The following is a 22120-nucleotide window of genomic DNA, read 5'->3' as shown; positions in this document are numbered from 1 at the left end:
CGATCAATTTTCTTTTTCATCTGCCCTCACCGGTTAGAATTACTTAAAATATATTGATGATGCAAAAATAAAAAATATCACACTAAATTTTAACTACAACTTTACTTTACACTATTTTGTCATGAGAGTTATTTTATAATCATAGATTGTATTTAATAAAGAATAATTTTGAAAAAATAAAACTTTACTTTGGTTCTATAAAGAAATCAATACAATCTCAATAATTTTATTAATAAACTACTATAATTATTCTTATTAGATTAACTAACTTATAGGAATTAGCTAAAGATATACGGGGACTGTATTCTAAAATTAAAAAACATAAGATAATTATAAGCATTATCTCGTGTATATATTTGTTGTTGTTTCATTTAATTAACATACAAATTTGTTTTTTTATTTTATTTCCTTTTTTCACATGGTATCAAGAGTGGTAAAAAAATGTGGTTAATCTTTCATTTACTTCTTTTTCTTTTTTTCTATTCTTGTTTCCATGACTAATAATGAACAAAACTATATTCTAACATTATTTGTCCTTTTAATCGTCTTGACTAAGAATAATTTATTTTTTCCAAGTTTTAGATGTTAATAACTATTGAGCTTAAAATAAAGTTACAATCATCTCTTTTCAATGTAAAATTCAAATTGGGTCTTATAGATAAAAGTTTAAAGACACCTCCAACCGAGGTTAGTACAAAAGATTATATAAGTTAAAGTATAATGTTTTGTAATGCTTTCATTTTAAGTGAAGATAAAATAAATAATATAATTAGTAATTTTGTTTTTATATTTAAACTTATAAAATTTAAGTTTTTACTACTTTTTTTACTCAAATGAGTTTTAATATTTGTTAAGTAAATGAATTTTTTTTTTATTAAACTAATATCATTTAAATTATATTATGTGTCAAAATTCAAGTATTTATTTTTTGCCTTACAACCTTTGTTGTTTTTTCCTCTTCACCATCATATACGTACCTTTCTCAATTTCTCTCCACCTGTTGCACAAGATAATAAAACATCATCCTATCAAAAGGGTATATTTATGCAATTCTAAAATCGAAAATTTCAACACAAAGTAAGATGTCAAACTTTAAGATCTCAATGTTATTGTCTTAACTACAACAATGATGACATTAAATTTCAATCTTAACCCACAAAATTAAATCAGAGTAAAATCTCAATTTTGAGTACTTTTTCGATTCAAAACTATAAATATTTCTCAACGAAATCCTCCATCCCAGGTAAGAATTGTTGGATCTTTCGGTAGAGAATCACCAATGAGACATGAGTTAAACCTACACATAAGATATTGACACCAACTCTAACCCAAAATTTTAAGTCAATGGATTTATGAATCTTTTTCATCCTTATACAGTATTCAACTTTCTCATGTTTACTCAATATGAGATTTAGACTCTCACTTCGATTCACAACAGTCTCTTCCTCGCGTGTGAGTCCTTTCACATTGGTATTTCCTCTCAAGCGGAAACATTTCAAGCCACGAACGAGTACTTGTACCGACATTAACATAATCAGACACTCTTTATTTATTCATCTTTATATTGTGCTCAACTTTCTTATTTTTACACAATGTGAAACTTAGACTCACACTTGGATTCATAATACTCTCCTCTTCAAGTGTGAGTCCATTCACATTAGTACTTACTTCCTCTCAAGCATAAACATTTCAAGTCATGAGTACTTGTACCGACGTTTACATAATTGGACACTCTTTATTATTACTAGCGAAAACACACGCGTTCTCACGTATATGTATTCATATTTTTTAATTTTTATAGAAATTTAAGTTAAGATCAATAATATTTAATTTAGAAATTATAATTAATTTTTAAAATAGGTTTAAAATAAATAACTGTTAAAAACAAAAAGTGATTTTTAGAATATTTTAAAATAATAAGTAAAATTGGAAAAATAAAATATTTATACAAAAAAGGTTTTTCAGATAAATGTTAAAGACATAAAAAGTTATTAAAATAACAGTTAAAAATAAACTATTTATAAAATAAATAATTTTTAAAATAATAATTAAGAATAAAACTGAAAAAATAAAATGTACACACAAAAGATGAAATATTTTTTATATATTATTCTAGATATATCGTCATATCATAGATAATAATAATAATAATAATAATAAAATATTTGTAACAAGTATTTAGGCTTATTTCTTTGTATGTTTTGCTCCAATTACTTAAATAGTTTTCTCTTATTTATTTCACCATTTAAACAAAATAACCCTTTTGGTTTATTTTCTCCTTGACTTTTTAATATTTATTTTCACCTATTTTATCTACGCAATAAGTTGTATGAAATTTGTGCTCAATAATATTTTGTACGAAAATAAGATGTAGGTCATTGAATTGTGATCATACGCGTATTTAATTAATGTTATTCATAACAAAATGAATATTGTTTATATTTTTGAAATTTCGACACGGGAGTTTAATTTACTTCCGGTTTTTTCTTTAAAAAGAATGTATCAGTTTAGAAAAAAAGAAAGAAAGAAAGAGATCAATCCATTATTAATTAATTATTAATAAAAAGAAGTTTGAGCGTCTTGTAATTTTGATGGTGTGATTGGGTTGTTGGCCATGATGGACCATGTCTCAGAGACAGAAAAATAAAAGGGAAGAAAAGGAAAAAAAAAAAAAACAGCGTTAGTGGACTCTACCAAACGAATAAAAAAGTGTCTATGGAGACAGCAGGGATATTTGTATCTCATTCCTAATATTTATTATTCTTTCTTTCTCATTTTATTAATAACACTTAAATTGAATTTTTTTTTACACGACTTCGTCCAATATATTTTTGTATTAATTATTTCAACTGAGATATTGATAACGAAAAAAAGAGAGGCAAACTTACATAAAAGAATAATTACAAATTTTTTGACAATAAAGGTAATTTAAAAATATAAATTTATTATTGTAAACTGAATTAATTGTTTTTTAATTATAAAGAGTAATGGGAAAGAATATTATTATTTGCAATAGAAATGCATTCATTTTCTCTACTCAATGGATTTTCATTATGATTACCAAGATATGATCTGTTATCAATCAATATAAATTGAATGACATTCATTTTCCAGAGTTCTAACCTGAGTTGTGTCTCAACTTCGTCTTCTTGTTCTCTTATTCACTGTCGCCCTCAGAATTTCTCACTCTATCTTTATCTTCAGCTTTTCAGTTCAAAGTTTCAGATCACAACCGATCCACCATTCGCCACTTTATCTCGCAAGGTATGCTGAAAATGAAATACTCACTTTGACTGCGTTAACTCTATACTATTTCGTTTCTCTCAACCATACCAAACAGATTCATTCATGCGAGGATTTTTTAAAGCTTTCAAAATTTGTTTTTTCTTCTTTGGTTTGCTCGAACTTTTTGTGCTCATTGTTGTTAATGTTTTTGGTTGACACGAGTAGCTCAGGTTATTGTCATAGGCAAATCTAACACTAAAAGTAGTCACTGAAGCCGATCCAGTGCCTTGCGAATTTGGAATTGGTGGTGAATTTAGATCTAAAAGCCACAACAATGTCTTTTATCGGAACCCAGCAAAAGTGCAAGGCTTGTGAGAAAACGGTTTATCCCGTTGATCAGCTTTCTGCAGATGGCACTGCTTATCACAAAGCTTGCTTCAGGTGCTCCCACTGCAAAGGAACATTAAAGGTATTTCTTTTGGCGTTATTAATATGATTTGTATTTTGTTTGTTTTTGTTAGTTGCATTATTTATTTGATGGCTTATTAATACTGTTGTTTATTGATATTTGTTAAATTCTGCTAAAGATTCTTGCTTTTTGTTTGACGCTGCCTTGCATCCATGTAAAATTTCGACGGGATTTTCAGCTGATTAATAAAAAGATATTGTGAGTTTATGATTTTATCAGAAAAAGAATTGGGATACTACCCTCATTATCTTTTTAGAATTTGATGAAGCTAAGAATTTTTGGAGTCTAAAATCTTCACTTGCTTCTTGTAATGGCACAGATCTGCTCCTTTTACTTCGCGTCTGAAGAAATAAACTTTTCTATAGATACTTACAGGTGAAAAATATAAGGAAGTAAAATGCACTGAACATTTCCTATAAGCTAAAATCAACTTATGCACCTTAACGGGAGGAAGCAGTTATATGATGAAAAACTTCTCTAAAAAGTGAAGTGCTTAAATTGATTTTAACTTATGAGAGAAACTCAATTCGTTTTACCTTTTTATTTTCTTTCCATATGAGTGTTTATGAAGTTTATTCAAACATGGCTTTAGTGATGTTGGACACTAATTGAGTTAGCATTAGTGTATTTCAGTTTAAAACTTTCATACGAATTATTTGATGACTCTTTTTGTTTCAGCTGAGCAACTATTCCTCAATGGAAGGTGTTCTTTACTGTAAACCTCACTATGAGCAGCTCTTCAAGGAGACTGGCACCTTCAGCAAGAACTTCCAGTCACGTATGTGTTATTCTTTTTCTTTTTGAGGTGAACCTGTGTTTGTGTGATTTTTGAATCAGATGTCGCTTTAATTGGCCACATTTTCATTTTGAACAGCTGCAAAGTTAGCTGATAAGACTACTCCTGAGCTGGTAAAAAGCTTTCTTTTGCAATTTTCAAACTTCATTGTGATAAACAGGTCTGCAGCATTTGGTATTATTGAATAACTATTGGCATCTTTTGTTTTTTCCAGACAAGGTCACCTAGTAAAGCTGCGAGCATGTTTTCTGGCACACAAGAAAAGTGTGCTACATGTGGGAAAACCGCTTATCCATTGGAGAAGGTAGGATTCAAAAATCTTAAGCAAAAATACTTGATGATTGTCAATATTCATGATGAAATTGCAAAATATTTTGTTACAAATTGGGCATATGGATGTTCAAGTGTTAGGAGTCTTATATCGAGTAGAATAAACTACTTGATGTAGTTGTCAAGCCTTGAGACTCTTTTATCTAATGGACTAGTATTTTAGGTTTGGACTCCCCTTTTGTTCTGGTAAACTTGATTCTGTGAAATCAAGTGTGTTTACTGCCTCAAAATAATACTGTGCAAAAGAGGAGTTTGGACTTCATTTTCTTTTCGGACCACAGCTAGACTCTGTATGGCTTCCTTATCGATAATTGTGTGGAGATAAATTTTCATACTTTATTTCTGTGCTTAAGATGATGAAACATATATCCTGATTTAGTTCATAATTCTACAGGTCAAGAAAACAAATATATATTTGCTTGTGAATAATTGTGGAGCTTCTTCCTCCACCCTCAAATAATATAAAATTTCCATCTAACGAAATCCATGCTGATAGGGACATATATACCCGGCAATTTGTGTTTGTGGTAATGTCAAGCTCTTGTATCAGTTTCTTCTAGTTTTCTGTCAATAGGAGTGGAGAGTAGATTGGCATTTGTTTTGGAAACTTTTCAAAATTCATAGATTTTGAATGAGAATTGATTGTTGTGTAGTATGACATTGTTTTAGAAAACTGTTTTAAAGCCAAAAGGTAAGAAGGGAATCAAACATGACCTTATTCATTACCCCCTGAAATTCATACTGGGGGTAGCTCTCTTAGAAAACTTGTCCCATTGGTCCTGTTTAGATAAATTTCTCCACAAATACTTATAAAAAAAGGAAAATGAGAATTTTTTACTTGAGAGAACTAGCTCCGCTGGAATGAAAGTAGATAGTACATAACCAAACTGAAAAATCTACCGACTTTATCTTGAATCAGTAAAATGTAAGTGTAATCATTATAAATCTGCAGTTCTGCTCTTAACCAGAACTAGAACTTGAACTTGGTTTTCTTGTTACTATTATAAACGTGTGTATCTTTTTGTTTGATTTTAGGTAACAGTGGAAGGGCAGGCCTATCACAAATCATGTTTCAAGTGTTCACATGGTGGTTGTCCCATAACCCCATCGAATTATGCAGCCCTTGAGGGCATTCTGTATTGCAAGCACCATTTCTCCCAGCTCTTCAAAGAGAAAGGGAGCTATAATCATCTGACAAAGTCTGCATCAATCAAACGGGCGGCGGCAGCAGCAGCAGCCACTGTTCCAGAATCTTGAGTGTTGGTTCCTTCTTCTATTGCCTTTTCTTTAACAATACATTTTGGTCTATCAAGCAAGTGTTTGTATGTGTGGCTTTTTTTTCTTTCTTCATCGTTCTCTCGCGACTTCATCATTTCTGATATTTTTTACCTACACATGCGTGGCGTGCAAATCTTGTGTGGTTTATTTATATAATGGACATTACGTAATGACTAATGAGTGCGTGATTTGCGAGATTATCATTCCAATTTGATGATATTATTGCCTCCATTACATTTTCTATCTAGTTCTATCTTATACTCTATATTTGTATTCTTGTTGGAGGTTTTGGTATTTTTCTGACTTGGGTCTCATAATGGCAAAGAGTTGGATATTTTGGGAATCCAACCTAAGTTGAGATCATTTGGGAAAAGATACACTAAAAATATTTAGTAGAGTCATGGAAAAGTTTATATTAAAAATAGCTATATCAGTCTTTTTGTATGTTATTCAATTTTTTTGGTTTTTATTTAATGTGAGGATCAAACTCGCCCTTACCAAGTCTCATTGTTAACAAGTACCCACGTCGTCGAGCTGCATAAATATTCCGAGAGGGAATTTTTGGCCTTGCATGTGTTTCATTTTGCTGGAGTAAGATATTCATGGATTTAGAGAAAAACAATTATGAAGGAATATATAAATTTTGGACCATTTGATTAGGAAAAGGACAAGGTTAATAATGACCATGGTTTTAATTATGTACCTATGTAGCTTAACTTACAATTCAAACTGCACTAAAAAACCTTGGTCCATTTACTGACCATAGGTTTAATAAATTAATACATACGGAGCACTTAATGCAGCCTCTAAAAATGGCTAAAAAAAATTTGAACTTAGAAAGATTTCAGTCAATTTGAATGACCTTACAAATAAATGATTGACAAAAATAATTAAACTTATTTAATATGATATTGTTCATTCTTAAATTTATATAAATGTAAATTATAAAATAAAGAGGTCAATGTTAACCTTATCCACTATATTAAAGGATTAAATTAGATTTAAGTTAAACTGCAACGGTGTACCACTTTTGATAAGTCACATCTAACCATTTAACAACTCATTTCTAATTAAGTAAACGTATTATCAATGTTAGAACATCTCCAATACGGTTTCCAAAGTTTTAAATTTAAAATTGATATCTTATAAGAAATTGATATTGAAATATGTCAACATGATATGACAAGAATATTGAGAATAATAACATTAAATTTTAATAATTAAATTAACTTTTAAAGATAACGAACTGAAATACCAATAAAAATATGAATTTTATAACATATCACCATTAAAACAAAACTGGTAAGACAGTCTTATAACCTCATTCTTATAAGTTTTAATGATCAGTTGAACTATAAAATTAATTTAGTCGACCAGATTCAGAACTAATAATGCATTTCAATAAATAATTGATAAAATAAAAAAAAATTCTTTCTAAAAGACTTTTTAATTCATATATTGAATTTAATCTTTATATTTTATTTTATGTTCTTAGACATGTTTATAAAGAAAAGTTACCTTACCAAAGTATAATATTGTATTTTCAACATTTCAAATTTTATTTTTCATCTTCACTATTTTCATAAATTTTTAAAAGAGAATATAAATATATTTAACTAAAATTAAATTAAATATATTTAAAAATAATATATAAATTTATTTTCTTTCAATCTTATTCATTAGTATTTGAATGAAAAAAAATTGAACAGTACGGAAATGATTTAGTTTTTTTGGTTAATTCACAGTACATAGTGGCTTATTACGATGTCGTTTATAGAAGACAGGCGGTGTTGCCGTTAGCGGCGGAACCAAACCCTAATCGGTACCAAATGTTGGAAGCACCACCATCTTCCCCGCTCCGAGACCTTCTTCTCCGTTCATCGACCCGACTATCGGAGTCTCTGGCCACTGTCCCCTACACTCCACACCGAGCCTCCAATGTCTCTGTGAAAGCCTTTCTCGAACCCCTCCTACTACCCACAGCCTCCGTCAAAGACCTCGCTCTCGCCTGCGCTCTCCTTTGCTCTTCCGCCTTTGATTATTCCGGCATTCTATCATGGATCCCCAGCCACCTCTCCTCTCTCGCAACCTCGTCCTTCTCCGAGCTCTCCTGCGCTTATCACGCCGAACTCGGCAACGGAAATCGTGATGTCGTTGTTCCACCGGAGAAGAGGTTGGTACTGGAACTGTTGCCCGAGGTTTTGCCACTTTTGAAAGAGAGAATTCAGGAGAGCTCCATAAATAAGTCTGATGAGAGCGACGAGTTCTCCGCGGCATCGGCGAGAGTTCCCGTTGGGTTTGCCATTCTCGCTGCTTTTCAGTTTAGATGGTTTATTACACAGGTTAGATATCGGTACTTTGGTTGTATGATATCACAACAATAAAATGAAGATAACAATTTAATAGTTCAATTTTTATATACTCTTAGTAGAAAATATATTCTACATTTCCAACGAACTAGAAATTTCGAGGGAATGCCTTTGAAAGTAGTTAAGAGGTTACTGTAGAAGTCAACCGATTATCAGGTTGTGACTGGATGGTTTGTAAAAAGAACTCATGCAGTGGATGCATGCATTAGTTGTCCATGCTGAGACATAAGACAATGATTGGATTTATGACAGGTTGATTATCCTCATTTGGGTAAATTGTGTGGATTGGTGATTCCTTGTGCACTGACTGCTGTTGATCATTGGTCCGCCGTAGTGAAGGTATGTGCTGTGCTGTAATTGCAATAGAAGTTCAAATATAATCTAGTGAATCTTGAAATAGTTCTGTTCGTAGTGAGTGAGTATTGTTATCTTGTGTGACTTCAGGGTCAGGGCATGATTAGCCTCGCACATATTGGGAGAAATGTGGATGGAGCTGAGCTTGGTGGGTATGTGGACGCTGTTCTAGATGCCTGCTGCCAGAACACGGCTTCTGATGACGATATATGGCATCATGTGGTTGAGGCGTCGGTAGTTCTTGTGACTCTTACTCAGAGAAGTAATCCCCGTAGTCCTTGGTATATTCATCCATCTCCTTTCTATTATCTTTCAATTGTAGATGTTATAGCTTCACGGGAACTTTTTAAAGATTTTCACGTTTGAATTCTGTTGGGAATTCTGTCATTCAAATAATTCGCTATCTGAATAAGCAGGAAAGTGGCTATTACTTTGCCATGTCCTCCATCTTTATGCAGTTGGTTCTTGAATATTGTACAGACTTACTTGAAACGTAGTTTTCACTTCTCAGAAATTTAAAATATCGTAGTACCCGTTGATTTAGTATTGATGCTTTTCTTTTAATTACAATGGAATAACAAATTACAAGCTCTGTTTATATATAGCAAAGGAAGTTTTGGCCTTTAATGGATCAAGGGAGCATGAATTTTTTAATTACTTTTACAAACCTTTACAACGTTTGGTTAAATGATCTCGATCTCATCAAGTAGAGAGTGAATGAATATAGTTTTTATTTACTACTTGCTAGGGTGTTATTTATTTTGGAAAAAGTTATATAACTTCCCTATAGTCCATACTGATATAAGTCAGCAAGTTTCCTCAATCTCTAAGGTGTTGGAGTCCTTTTGTTTAAATTGTTGGCTCTTTGAAGCATATATTACATCTTGTTTTCAATATATCATTATCTTGAATAGGTTTGAGAGGATGCTAAATGAGATGATAAGTCACTTGGAGCGCCAGCCCAGAAATAAAGAGCGACGAATTGCATGGCTTAAATCTGCTGATTCACTATTTGATGGAGTTGGCCTTGTTCTTTTAGCTCACTTCAGGCGCATTTTCCCATTATTTTTTCAGTGGATGCATGCAGATGACAATGAGACTATTATTTTGGTGAGTACTTTTATATCTATTGAAACTCGACACTTTAAAAGTTTATCTTACTGAACAAAAATCATTAGTTGTAACCAGCATTGCTGAAATAGATGTACGTTCAGAATAGTTGAATTGTTTTAACTTGGAAGATGGAAAACGTTTTGACTTTGACTTTCCTTTCGTGTATGGTTTTGGCATTGAGGAACATATATGCTACTTTATTCTTTTAGTAATTGGTAAAAGGAAAAAGAGTACTTTCTGATTAACTCTTTTGTATATTTTCATTCTTCAGGTTCTAAAGTGTACATATATAATTTTGAGACTGACGTGGATAAGGAACTCACCATTTTTTGCAAAGTAAGTTAAAAAAATTACCTTATTCAATATTTATTTAAGATAAATGTGACATTTATGTACTTGAGAAATAGGGATTAACTTCTGTAGCACTATAGCTTATCTTTACTTGACTGTGTCTTCATCCTTATCATAGTCAAAAACATTATTCTGTAATGATCTGATGTAAATATTTTATTGAATTAATGTTATGAATATTTTTTTTTCCTTTTACAAGATGAGGCCATAACTTATGTTTCTGTTTGATGTTTATGACATCAATGAATGCTGTTTCTTGACATAATTTTCAACGGTTCTTGATCTCCAATTCTAGACAAGGGTTGCCTTAGAAGTTAATTTTACTGAATCCATCCATCAATACACTAGAGATTTAGAGTACATCAGCAGCAGTCCTTTTCTTCCTATCCTCTTTCTACGATAATTTTGAAGATACTGAAATTAATCTTGGTTCCCACTTATGTGGCCAAATCCTGGGTCCGTGAGTTCATGGATATAAACATCTTTATTTCTATGCTATATGTACCTTGTTAATATAATTCATTTCGAGCACATAACTTCATTTTCACTTCAGATTGGTAGATGAACTTGCTGTTGTGTATAAGGAGGCAGCATTGAGAACAGCTCGGGAAGATATTAGAGCAAATATATATCAGATACTAATCCTACTTCAAGAGTAAGGCTTTATTTTTTGATTGATTTCTTTGTACGAGTGATATATTCATACCCTCATTTAGTTCATGTCCTTCTGTGTATCCAGAAGCAAAGGCCTGCATTTTGAGGCGGCTTGGGACAAGCATCGATTGGATCCAGACTTGACCACTCTTAATCTGTCATTAAGTGGAAGAAGTAATACTAAGACTGTGCCTTCAGAGGATTGTCTTCAGCAGGTTTCGGTACCCGTTCAATGATAAGTTTATATTATTTCAATGTTACTGCAATTTGAGTTCATACGGGTACATGTAATTAATAGTAGATATCTTGGGGGCGAGAATAACAAACATGCAAGTTTAATTTTATTTTATATTTTTTAAACTCGTTTTTTACTATTTTCAATTTCAAAACATCTCAGAAATCATTTATTAAAGAAATTCACTGTAGATTTTATCATATATTAAGAAACAAATATAAATAGTGTTAAACAAATTGTGTAGATATTCAATTTTACAACTCTTGCTTGGAAACGTCATCTGCAGTTTTATGGAGTGAATGGCATTTCATCTTTAATTAATCTGGAATAATATATAATAGGATTTCTTCAATGTGTTTATATAATAGGATTGCTACATTGTTTTCGTATTTTGTCTTTGTTAATATTTTTAAATTATAGTATACAATTCACTAGGGTACTAATTTAAATAAATAAATAAAATTTAAAATATGCACATTGTAAACTTTTCAAATTCTAGAGGAAGAAACTACAGAAGTGGAGAAAGAAATAAACTAAGAAATGTGGTATTCAGTAATGACAACCATGGAAAAACTGTCCTAATACACTTAAACATATTTGAATATCGCTTTCGTATAGTATTTTAATTTATTCCCCATATGCTTTATGCGTGTTCGAATAAACTTTTTATGGTCTCATGTATTTTAGCTCGCTTCAGGCGTATTTTCATGTTATTTCTTCTGTGGATTATGTTTAGGGATGTCAATGGGACGAGTAGGGTACGAGTAATAGTTTTTCTGTACCTTATCCGTTGAATAAATATTCATCCGTATTCGTATTCATACTTGTTGGGTATCTGTTACGTAACTATTTGCATAATTTTTTAATATTTATGAATTTCTACGAGTATCCGCATGTATTTACAAAAAAAAATATATTTAATAACATATTTTAATCGTAAATTCAAATAAATTATAATACATACCATTTATCGATTTTAAACAAAATTCAAATAATATTTAAATAGGGTTGAATGGTTGTTTACAAAGAAATATTTTTTTTTTAAAAAACTACTTGATAACAAAGTAACTTATTCAAAATCAATATGTTAATATTTCAATTATATTTTTTTTTTAATTTAAATTAGAGTGTAGTGGGTACGAGTATTCACTGGTACAAATACTATTATACCCGTCCGTTAACATACAGATATTAAAAATATCTGTATCCGTTACCTGCATGTATTCATTTACAATAACTATTTTTCTACTCATTACATATTTTATCTGCAAATACCTGCATGTATACATTTTTCTGACATCCCTAATTATGCTCATGACAATAACGCAACTATCACTTTCGTGAGTACATTTTTATGTATTGGAACCTTGAACTACAAATTTTAAAGTTTATCTTACATAAGTAAAATCATTTGCTGTAATCCGCAGAATTGAAATAGATGTACACTAAAAAAATAGTTCTAATTGTTTGAGTTAGCAGCGTTGACTTTTCTTTGATTTTACTCGCTCGACAATGATGACAGCTAATGCAACAACTTTCTTCTTGGATAGAATGAATAAACAAAAATTTCATTTCTGATTTCTACAGGCGAGTTAAGGAATACGGAACTCACCATGTGTTTCATGCAAGGTGTGTATAGAGATTACCATATGTGCGATTAAAAATTAAAAATCATGGAGCGTGAATAATTAATATGTAAAGATTGTTTATATTCTTTGTTACCATTCTCTGGTTCAAAATATCTCAGAAATGATATTAAAGAATTTGGAAGATGAGCAAAAATATCAATTCTATCATTAATAAACGAATGTAAACATATGGAACAATATAAGTGTAGATATCCAATTTTACAACTCTTTTTCCTCCAATAATAAATGACAAAAAGTACTCGATTATTGCAACTTCTGTTCTGTGGATCATTTCTGCATCTTTGCTAATACAATGCGGAAACCTTTCAATGAGGCCTGGCGTGTGGGTAAAAAATGTGTATTAGAGTCAGAAAACTCTGAATTCAGATTACTAGCATGCTAATCAAATTTGCCTCTTGAAATGGTGAGGTTGCCTGTGTAGTAATGAAAAGTAAATGTCGTGGAGTATAGCTAAAGGTTGTCCGTTCAATGCTTGCTGAAAATGAATGATGATGTATTAGATCACTTGCTTCGCTTTTTGGCTTCACTATAGAGTATAACTCCAAACACTGTGAGTGAGTAACCCATCATTCCAGTGACCGAAACTGGGTTTCTGAAGATTAGAATTGAAACTACTACTGCTACAGCTCCTTTAGCATTTCCTAGAACCTGCATGAGGCCAACTCTTACATTATCAATCCAATTCAATTTAAGAATAATCATCAGAAATTAAACAGACAGAAAAACTCAAGCAAAGATAAAATCAAATTTGACGGACAGCATAACAAAGCACACAGGTTTCATCAGACATCCTCATTTGAATCACACAGATTTCATCAATCCAAAAACATTTAGTGGTACACAATTAATCAGAAGGGGGAATACAAAACAAAAGTCAATGAGAACTTTGAAAGAGATATAGATTTGGTTTCTAAATGTACGTTTCCATGAGAAATTCCCAATAACTCACTCGTATCTTCTTGCAAATGTACACATCAATCACCCTAAATTCATCAGGGATAACATGGCAGGAGGTATCAAATAAGATCAAAGTTATATGGGAGTTCAACAGATTATGTTAATACAGTTCTAGCAATGTTTGAATGTACTGGCCTAGTACTAGCTTTAGGGATCCAGCAGAAAGTTCTGATTGACATCCCCTCAATAAGTTTATAATAACTATTTATGAAATCTCCGGTAACCACACAATCTAGAAACTAGGAAAATTGGATATTTATTAATTTTGAGAAACTAGATTGAAAATGAGAAATACTAGACAATGTAAAATATCACACATCTGAAGTGATTTGTTTTCAAAGAATTCCAATTCTTAAACAAAAAACAATCATGGAAACAAGATAACTCAACCACTGATCATTGCAGAAGAACTAAGAAAAAACAAAACAGTGACCAAGACAATGCCGATATGGTGATACATATCCTGTGATTTGACAACAAATTCATTTGACAACCACCAAAATCTGATGTCCCAACTACCAACAGATGAGACAACAGACAGTTTGTTGGAGTGAAAAGTACATTAAGAAAATAGAGGAATGGAAGGCGATTAGATAAATCCGACTTACCTGAAGGGTCAGAGCACTGGTATGTTTCGTGACCAAAAAGTTGGTCAGGTTGACAAAATATGCAAGTGCCGAATTAAACAGCAGATACCAAATGATCTTGGAATCATCTCTAGCAAGAGCCAACGTGATGCCAACCACATTCTCTTCCATTATAAGTGTTGCAGGAAGAAGGAAAACCACAGCCGTTGGAGCCATGTAAAGCAAAAGGTTCATAGAATTCAGCTTCTCTCTGCCACACAAGAAATCTGTCAATACCATTTCAACATAGAACTTGAACACTCTAGAAAAGCATAGGGATAATTTAACCATAATTAAACTATTCATTTGGTGTATATAATTGTCCTATTTTAAGTTTTAGTCCCTAGAAAATTGTAAACACCAGTCCTAACACACAGATAAAAGTTAAGCTTTTGTCCCTAGTTAACATCAAACAGGGACCAAAACTTGCCGTTTAAAGCAAATAGTTAAAACATTAATGGTTAACGAATCACTGTAGAGTTTCTGAATTCTTACCCTTCAGAAGAAAGCAAAATCCCTTGTAGCACTGATTTCAGAGCCCTTGCGCCTGTAGCCGCAACACATATAATAAATCCAAACAGATGGAAACTAGGTTCCCCCTAAGGCCAAATAGAACAAGACACAACACAAACATCAGATAATTAAATATTTTCAATTTCATGTTGAACCAATCTGAACATTAGAAGGATGTGGGATTATGAGACATACCCCACTGGCAATGATGACTCCAGTAACAACAGGAACAAGGGTGAGGTAAGTAAGCCAAGCCTCTCTCTTGAAGGTCATAAGGTAAGCAAAAACGGCAGTGAAGAAGGGCGTGGTGGCGCCAATAGCCTGGTTAAACGATACGGGGAGGTAGCGCAGAGAAATGTTCCCAAACACAACGGAGACACAGAAAACTAGACTGAGAGCAGAGATCTTGAAGAACTGAACCCTGGATCGAATGGTTTGCAACGGCACTAGCTTCATCCACGCGATAGCCACGTAACTGAGCAAGGAACACGCCGTCATGTGGCACATGGTGAGGAAGATCGGGTACTTGAACCCATAGTTGCTGAGCAAATACTTATTCAAGAGAAGCACCCCAATGTTGGAGGAGTACCACGCCGCCACCAGCGCTACAGTGAAGAACCGGTTGGAACCCTTCATTCTGTTGATGCCTTCGATTTGATCTTCAGAGCCCTGCGGTTTCAGAGAAAGGTCAATGGGGATCTGGGCATTGAAGAAGGGTTTAGCTTTGAGTGGGAACAATCAAGACAATGATAAAGGGGTTGACTTTACAAGCCATGGATCTGCAAATCCATGGCTTGGGGTCGGAGAAATTAAGAATAGTGGTAGGTCTTGGTCGGAATTAGAAATCTGGGTCCTGTGGATGACAGATGAAAGAAATGTGTGCGTGGGATGTGCTTGCAACCTCTCTGCAACTCAAACTGGACCCAAACGCGGATACAGGGAGAGAGGAAAAGAAAAACAGCATTTAAAGCTGCACAAGTAAGGTGTAATAATATTACTAAAAAACTATTTGTTATATTATATGATATTATATTATGTTATATTATATTATATTAGAGTATTAATGTTAATTATGATTATTATACCAAGGTTGTAAAACCAAAAAAGGAAGCACAACTATCAGTTATTGGGTAGTTATTTGATTGGGGCAGATTTGCACTGTTTACTAGTTTCCTCTGTAATTATGGTAAGATGTAAGTTGCAAGAAAAATATAAAGAGAAACAGTTAAACTTAGGAATGTTTTATATGGGTTGAAATGAATGCCTTTTACTATTTTTATTGCTAAGATCTTTAAAAATCTGTAATTTTTTAAAATTACTTTCTGTCAGGGTGAGAAATAAACTATCTTTAGTACTTAAATATCTTAATTGGTACCATCTTTTGTTAAGAAATAAGGTAGATGTTGCGTGGTCAACTGTTGAATGGAAATTTTAAAAGATTAAATATATTGTTTGCAAATGAATAAAGGGTAAAGAAGAGAATAAAAGGGTGTGGGCTACGGAATAAAAATATGATTCGAAAAATATATTAGTATTATGTAAAAAGATGGTAATAATATCGTAAGAAACAAAACAGATGAAGGAATCAAATCTGGATTGGGATGATGAAAGGAGTGCACGATCCATGATCCATCAACAATTAAGAGATTTTGTACAACTGGATGCACCGGTGGAGCGCGTGATTTGTGTGTGGTGTTACATAAAATGAAAAAAAATAAAATTATTAACTATTATTAATTAGTAGGACTGAATAAGTCTAACTTAGACGTGAAAATTGGACTAATAATCTAGAATAATATTCGTATTGTTGCTGAACTCAACGCGCTTATTATGGCAGGAACTTGAAGTTTGGCAGAGTTGACCAGAAAAGTTTGGCGTGGGAGGTGTCAAGAAGTGAGTCCAAACACGTCCTTATTTTGTTTTCTACGTTTTTATTTTTTCACTTTTTGTGAATTCAATATACGTTACTCACAAATCACTCTGAGAAAGGGGTTTTGCATGTGAAGTAGCATTATTTTCTCCTGTTTCCCTGCAAAAAGTTTGGGTTTGTTCCGATTGGGATTGTCTGAAAAATGGTGTTGCATGATCGAAGATCCATCAGAAATTGAGAATCATTCTAAGATAGTTTCGGAAAATGAATTTATAATAACTTGTTATTTCACATTGAGAACGTGTAAACACGCACCTTAAACTTGATTTTGGATTCAGGAGAATTTAAAGTCCATTTGAAATCGAAAGCAAGGAAAAAAGTCACTGTTCTCTCTGATTTCCAGGAAATACAAGTCCTCATGGAAGATCACAACATACATTTTCTAACATTAAAATAGAAGTTAAAAAAATTATATTTAGTGGATTGAAATATATTTTTTAATTAATTTAATCTCGTTATCTTAAAATATATTTAAGATGTACATGCAATAAATATATTTCAAATTAATGTATTTTATTAAAAAGTAATAAGTAGCTAAGTAAGATTGTTTCAGAAGATGATATATTTAATGTTGAGGCCTGTCACAATTCATGGAATCGTCTTCCCTCAAACATTTGTTACTTATGTAGTTGCTGCAGATTGGAACAGAAAACAAAACAACATTTTTTCTCGAAATGTCCTCGTCAAACTTGAACAATTGAATTCATTCATGGACTTGGTCTATGCTAAATTCATTATTAGAAAAATTAGTTTTTGTGGGAAAGGAGGAAGGGACCAATTTATTAATAAATAAATGGATGCATAAATATGAAGACTATAAATATAGTTTTAGGACTTTCATTTTGGAGTTATCTAGTATGTCAGAAATAGATGTCAATATTTCATTCGTTTTGGAGAAATAGATGTCAATACTTAGGCTTTTGTATGTCTTTGTCTTTTTGCAATAAAAAAACTTCATTATTATTTATTGTCTATGATAACATACTTCAATCCTTTGTGGGCCATATTTGACATGGGTCCATAATTCAATTACTTGTGGATCATATTTAATGTGGCCCTTTGGGCTATTTAGTTTTGTTTGAGCCTTTTTTTTGTCTCTCCCTTAAAATTTATGCATGCCTTAATTAAGTCGTAGCAAGTTCATTTAATCTTACAAGAACAAGATTGGTAACAAAAGTTTCTCATTTTCGTTTAAAAATGAAGTTGATAAATAGACTTTCTTAGGAAGTAAATTACGTAAAAGTACGGTAAATTTCACTAAAAAAACTACAGTACATAGCCAAAATTCAAATATGATTTTTGTCATTGAAGAGTATTATAAGAAAAGTTGTCTTTTTTTGATATTTGTTGCTTAGGAAAGAAACACAGTATTAACTAGTGAATAAAAACTTGTCCTCCTGCGTTTAAGTATGCAACGCAACGACTTTATTTGTTATTAGTAATGCACCTATAATTAATAGGTAACTTTTTAAATTATTTAAATCTTAAATTTTTATTTATTAATTAGGGTTACATAAATTTTATTTATTGAAAAAAATTGGTAGACTAATATTCGTCTGAGACCTTTAAAAGGAGAATGAATGGAAGAATGGAAAGGGCAGAAGGAAAAGAAGGTGAAATATAATAAAAAAATAAAGATAAAAAGGGGAATATGTGAAAAATAATATAAAAAGTCATATGTAATAATATTTTTTTAAAATAACATTTAACTTCACTAATATGTTTGGTAAGAAACTAATATTTAGCTCATAATGTAAATGTATAATACTTTTATATTTATTTATTTTAGGCTAAAATCTTATTTTGTTTCTCTAATTTTAAAAAAAAAATCAATTAGATTTCTAATTTTTTATTTGCTTTAATTTAATTCTTTAACTTTTAAAATGATTTAATTAAATCGTGATTCATTTTAAATTTTTGTTTTGATTTATATATCAAATCACTTCTGACCAATAAAAATTAATTTAAATATTTAGATTTTTTAGATAGAATGACTTAATATATAAATTATAATTAAAATTTGAAGTCAATATAAAAAAAATCTAATTGAATATTTTTTAAAAATACGTAACTAAATTAAACCAAATAAGAACTATGATTCTAATTAAATTTCTTATAAAAATTAAAGGATAAAATTAAAATTTTAACCTTTATTTTAATATTTTTAATAAAACTCAAGTTTTTAAAGTAGGTTACCGAGGAAGGCCGAAACATAAGTTAAAATTGGATTATTCACAATTTACTAATTTTCGTAATTTAAAATTGAATTATTCACTATTTAATCTTTAAAGCTCTCTTTTGTAATTTTTCTATTTTTTCAGTTTGTGTATAAATTATCTTCAACTCATGTACAAATTCTTTCCACTTTTAGTTTTGTTTTTCTTTGAAAATGTTTATAAAAAATAACATCTGAAATTTCAAATAAATTAGAATTATTGTATCATTACCGGATATCTTTCATTTTATCTAAAAAAAACATCATATTTAATAAACTTATTATTTCCATTCCGTCTCATGCACCACACACGACTTATAATACATTTTAAATAGTTCACGATATAAATATAAATATAAATATATATATATATATATATATATATATTTTTATAACAACGTATAAATATGATGTCCTATTTTTTTTTAAATCATAAGAAAAATTATCGCGGTAAATACCAACTAATTCTTCTCCTAAAATAGAAAAATTAATTTATAGTTGATTATGTATTCTGTCAACATCTAGTGATTGTGTTGTGATAGTATAAAATCTATGAATTTAATCATTTAAAGGTAAACTCGGTGCTAATTTATTCGTTAAAATATTTATACGGACAGTATTTAAAAAAAAAAACTTTAAAAAGAATCCCCATTTTGATTTATAATAACTCGACAAATAACCAATTAGTGTTAAGACTTTGAATAGGAAGATTGGTGTTAAGTTGTTAGTAAAGTATTGGATAAAGAATGGGATATATTTTTAATAATTGATTTGTTGAAGTATTATGATAAGAAAAGTTTCCTTAATTATACTTACCTTTTGTGGTGGCCAAGGTTGAGGGAGAGAGATGGCTCCTCCTTCTGAAACTTTCACCGCCACACTTCTACTCCTTTCACCACCGGAATTTGAAGAAACAAACAATGAAGCCTTCTCCATCTTCCTACTCGGAACAACTGATGCTAAATTCACCTTCTTTCTTGCATATGAGAGTTCATGTTTTCCCCTACCTGTTCAAATCAAATGATCATTTCACTTTGTTGAACACAAAACAAATCAGGAAAAAGAAAAAAAAAAAAGAGATAAGAGGTTGGATGGTGAATTTGATAGCATGGAGAGTGGTACATGCCGGTGGTGATAGCTATGAAAGTTGGTGGAGCAATAAGAGCAATTTGAGCCATTGAAGAAGCAAGTCCACGAATCTGGGTAAGCTTGCTAACTGTTAGAGAGTATAGAGAGGGAAAATGAAGAGTTTCAGTAGAGAGAAAAGCAACAAGAAACCGAACAAGGGCTCTTTTTCAGTACTGATTCATGGGTGACAATGATGTGTTCCTCCCTCTATCAAAAACCACATGAATCAATCAACACTTTAACATGTACAATTTTATATATATTATAATTAATGAAATGAATTTTCTTACATAGATTCTTTATTATATTATTTTTATAATAGATGGATTCGACATTTTTCTCTTTTTTCCTGGTTTAGTGGTTTTTAGTTTAATTAGTAGAATGAATCTTATTTCTGTTTAGATATTTTAGTTTGATTTTCAGTTCTTTAATTAGTTTATTTTTTAAGAGAATATTTTAATTATTTTTTAAAATAAAATAAAATTATTAATACCGTTAATTTTATTTATAACTTTTTTATTAAATTTTAATTTAAATATTAATACTTAATTTTTTAAATTATTTTAATATTAATAATTTTTTTTTTCAAAAAAATTAATTAAAATACTTTTGAAAAAGTTAAAATTTAACATATTTTAAAAAACAAAAATTTAACATATTTTTATTTTTAGAAGCGAATACCTAGATATTTGAAACGAAATTAAGTAACATTCCACCGATTAAATCTTATTTTTACTGCCGTTGCTCAGCATTGTTCAGTGATGAATATCTAAATTGTAATGAATGGAAAGATTATGTGAAACTGTTCTCAGACCAGAATTTTTCAGGGAAAAAGTTATTGAGAGAAAAGAATTCGAGATTAATGAAGAATAAGAATAACCATTTTAAATTACTGGAATGGATTGATGGGACCAATCAGAATTCTGAAAGATATTTTCTTTTGGTTGGAATTCACCTGAAAGGAGGGTTTTGGTCCATGAGAATGAAAACCTGAAGTTATTTAGAACAATAATGAATAATGCTGACATGACATCTTACAAATGGGGTCATCTTTGCAAATGGATATTCGAATATCCTAGGTACCATATTATTATTATTTTTATTAAATATTTAATACGATGATAAAATTTACTTTTTATTAAACTTTGATATATTTTAATTTAATTACGGTAAAAAAATTACGTGTTAAATATATTTTTCAACTAATATTAAAATTAAATATTTTTCAACTAATATTAAAATAAAAAGTATGAAAAACTGAAAAAATCTTAAACGATAATACAATCAATTTTGTTTCACGAAAAAGAAAATTAAAGTAATTGAATTGAAAAAAATATATTTGTTCATTATAAATTTCATGACCAAAATATATTAAATTTTTTAATAAAATTGAATTTTAATTTTTCGTCAAAAGTTTAATATCTAAATTTATATTTAATTTTTTTTATTAAGAAAATGAATATAATTATTTTTATTATATATGAATAAATAGTTTTATTAATATAGTTATATCTAAGTATTCTAAATATATATAATTTATAGATATAATATTTAAATAAAAAAAATTAAATGATTAATCAGGTATATTGTAATATATATGATATATGTATTTTAGAAACAAATATATTTCATCTATCCTCATCTATTCTCTTAAACAATATACCTAGAAACAAACACAACATAAATACTTTATATACTTAAATCATTCATAATCTCTGGCTGACTTAAACATATAAAGCAATTTACAAGTGAATTTTCCTCTTTCTTTAAACTTTGTCCTCTTTTGCTGAATCATACATCAGGCTACTTCGAATGTGAAATTTTCGTTGGTGTCAGGTAAAAACACCAATCATATAAATGTACTAATATCAAATTTAATATCTCATCAAGATGGTTACACTTTTTTTTATTTTATTTTATTAAAATAT

General features: G+C 30.4%; 3 protein-coding genes across 4 annotated transcripts; 2 read left to right on the top strand and 1 right to left on the bottom strand.

Moving 5' to 3' along the window:
• Positions 1-3035: 3035 nt before the first annotated feature.
• Positions 3036-6332, top strand: LOC114188892 (LIM domain-containing protein WLIM2b-like). 2 transcript variants are annotated; one of them, XM_028077594.1, is made up of 6 exons: positions 3036-3264; positions 3451-3694; positions 4373-4472; positions 4569-4603; positions 4705-4794; positions 5856-6332. In XM_028077594.1, the coding sequence occupies exons 2-6, from the start codon at positions 3560-3562 to the stop codon at positions 6075-6077; spliced, it is 582 nt and encodes a 193-aa protein (XP_027933395.1). In that variant the 5' UTR covers positions 3036-3264; positions 3451-3559; the 3' UTR covers positions 6078-6332. The 2 variants fall into 2 exon arrangements, with proteins under 2 accessions (XP_027933395.1, XP_027933447.1); XM_028077646.1 differs by having other exon boundaries at positions 3056-3264; positions 3456-3694.
• A 1472-nt stretch (positions 6333-7804) lies between these two features.
• LOC114173629 (uncharacterized protein At2g39910) lies at positions 7805-11299 on the top strand. The gene is made up of 7 exons (XM_028058124.1): positions 7805-8440; positions 8720-8806; positions 8912-9102; positions 9736-9931; positions 10206-10270; positions 10839-10940; positions 11025-11299. Exons 1-7 carry the CDS (start codon positions 7928-7930, stop codon positions 11173-11175), a joined length of 1305 nt encoding a protein of 434 aa, XP_027913925.1. The 5' UTR covers positions 7805-7927; the 3' UTR covers positions 11176-11299.
• Positions 11300-13262: 1963 nt separating this feature from the next.
• LOC114185439 (probable sugar phosphate/phosphate translocator At3g11320) lies at positions 13263-20401 on the bottom strand. Its single transcript, XM_028073163.1, has 6 exons — positions 20191-20401; positions 19881-20071; positions 15115-15588; positions 14902-15005; positions 14389-14617; positions 13263-13471 (listed from the first exon to the last, which is right to left on the bottom strand). Exons 1-6 carry the CDS (start codon positions 20240-20242, stop codon positions 13325-13327), a joined length of 1197 nt encoding a protein of 398 aa, XP_027928964.1. The 5' UTR covers positions 20243-20401; the 3' UTR covers positions 13263-13324.
• Positions 20402-22120: the final 1719 nt, after the last annotated feature.

Source organism: Vigna unguiculata, chromosome 1, assembly GCF_004118075.2.
Source record: "Vigna unguiculata cultivar IT97K-499-35 chromosome 1, ASM411807v1, whole genome shotgun sequence".
In the NCBI taxonomy this organism is placed as follows: domain Eukaryota; kingdom Viridiplantae; phylum Streptophyta; class Magnoliopsida; order Fabales; family Fabaceae; genus Vigna; species Vigna unguiculata.
The sequence above is the reverse complement of the archived record's forward strand: the minus strand, read 5'-3'. Positions and strand labels throughout refer to the sequence as shown.

Bases quoted from the DNA above. Each gene is read 5' to 3' on its own strand.
- LOC114188892 (XM_028077594.1), top strand. From the start codon at position 3,560: ATGTCTTTTATCGGAACCCAGCAAAAGTGCAAGGCTTGTGAGAAAACG. The intron at 4,473-4,568 runs GTATGTGTTATT...CATTTTGAACAG, and splicing joins CAGCAAGAACTTCCAGTCAC to CTGCAAAGTTAGCTGATAAG. The intron at 4,795-5,855 runs GTAGGATTCAAA...GTTTGATTTTAG, and splicing joins CCGCTTATCCATTGGAGAAG to GTAACAGTGGAAGGGCAGGC.
- LOC114173629 (XM_028058124.1), top strand. From the start codon at position 7,928: ATGTTGGAAGCACCACCATCTTCCCCGCTCCGAGACCTTCTTCTCCGT. The intron at 10,271-10,838 runs GTAAGTTAAAAA...TTTTCACTTCAG, and splicing joins AACTCACCATTTTTTGCAAA to ATTGGTAGATGAACTTGCTG. The intron at 10,941-11,024 runs GTAAGGCTTTAT...CTGTGTATCCAG, and splicing joins ATACTAATCCTACTTCAAGA to AAGCAAAGGCCTGCATTTTG.
- LOC114185439 (XM_028073163.1), bottom strand. From the start codon at position 20,242: ATGGCTCAAATTGCTCTTATTGCTCCACCAACTTTCATAGCTATCACC. The intron at 14,618-14,901 runs GTAAGAATTCAG...CTTGTGTGGCAG, and splicing joins ATTTTGCTTTCTTCTGAAGG to AGAGAAGCTGAATTCTATGA. The intron at 13,472-14,388 runs GTAAGTCGGATT...GGCCTCATGCAG, and splicing joins CCAGTGCTCTGACCCTTCAG to GTTCTAGGAAATGCTAAAGG.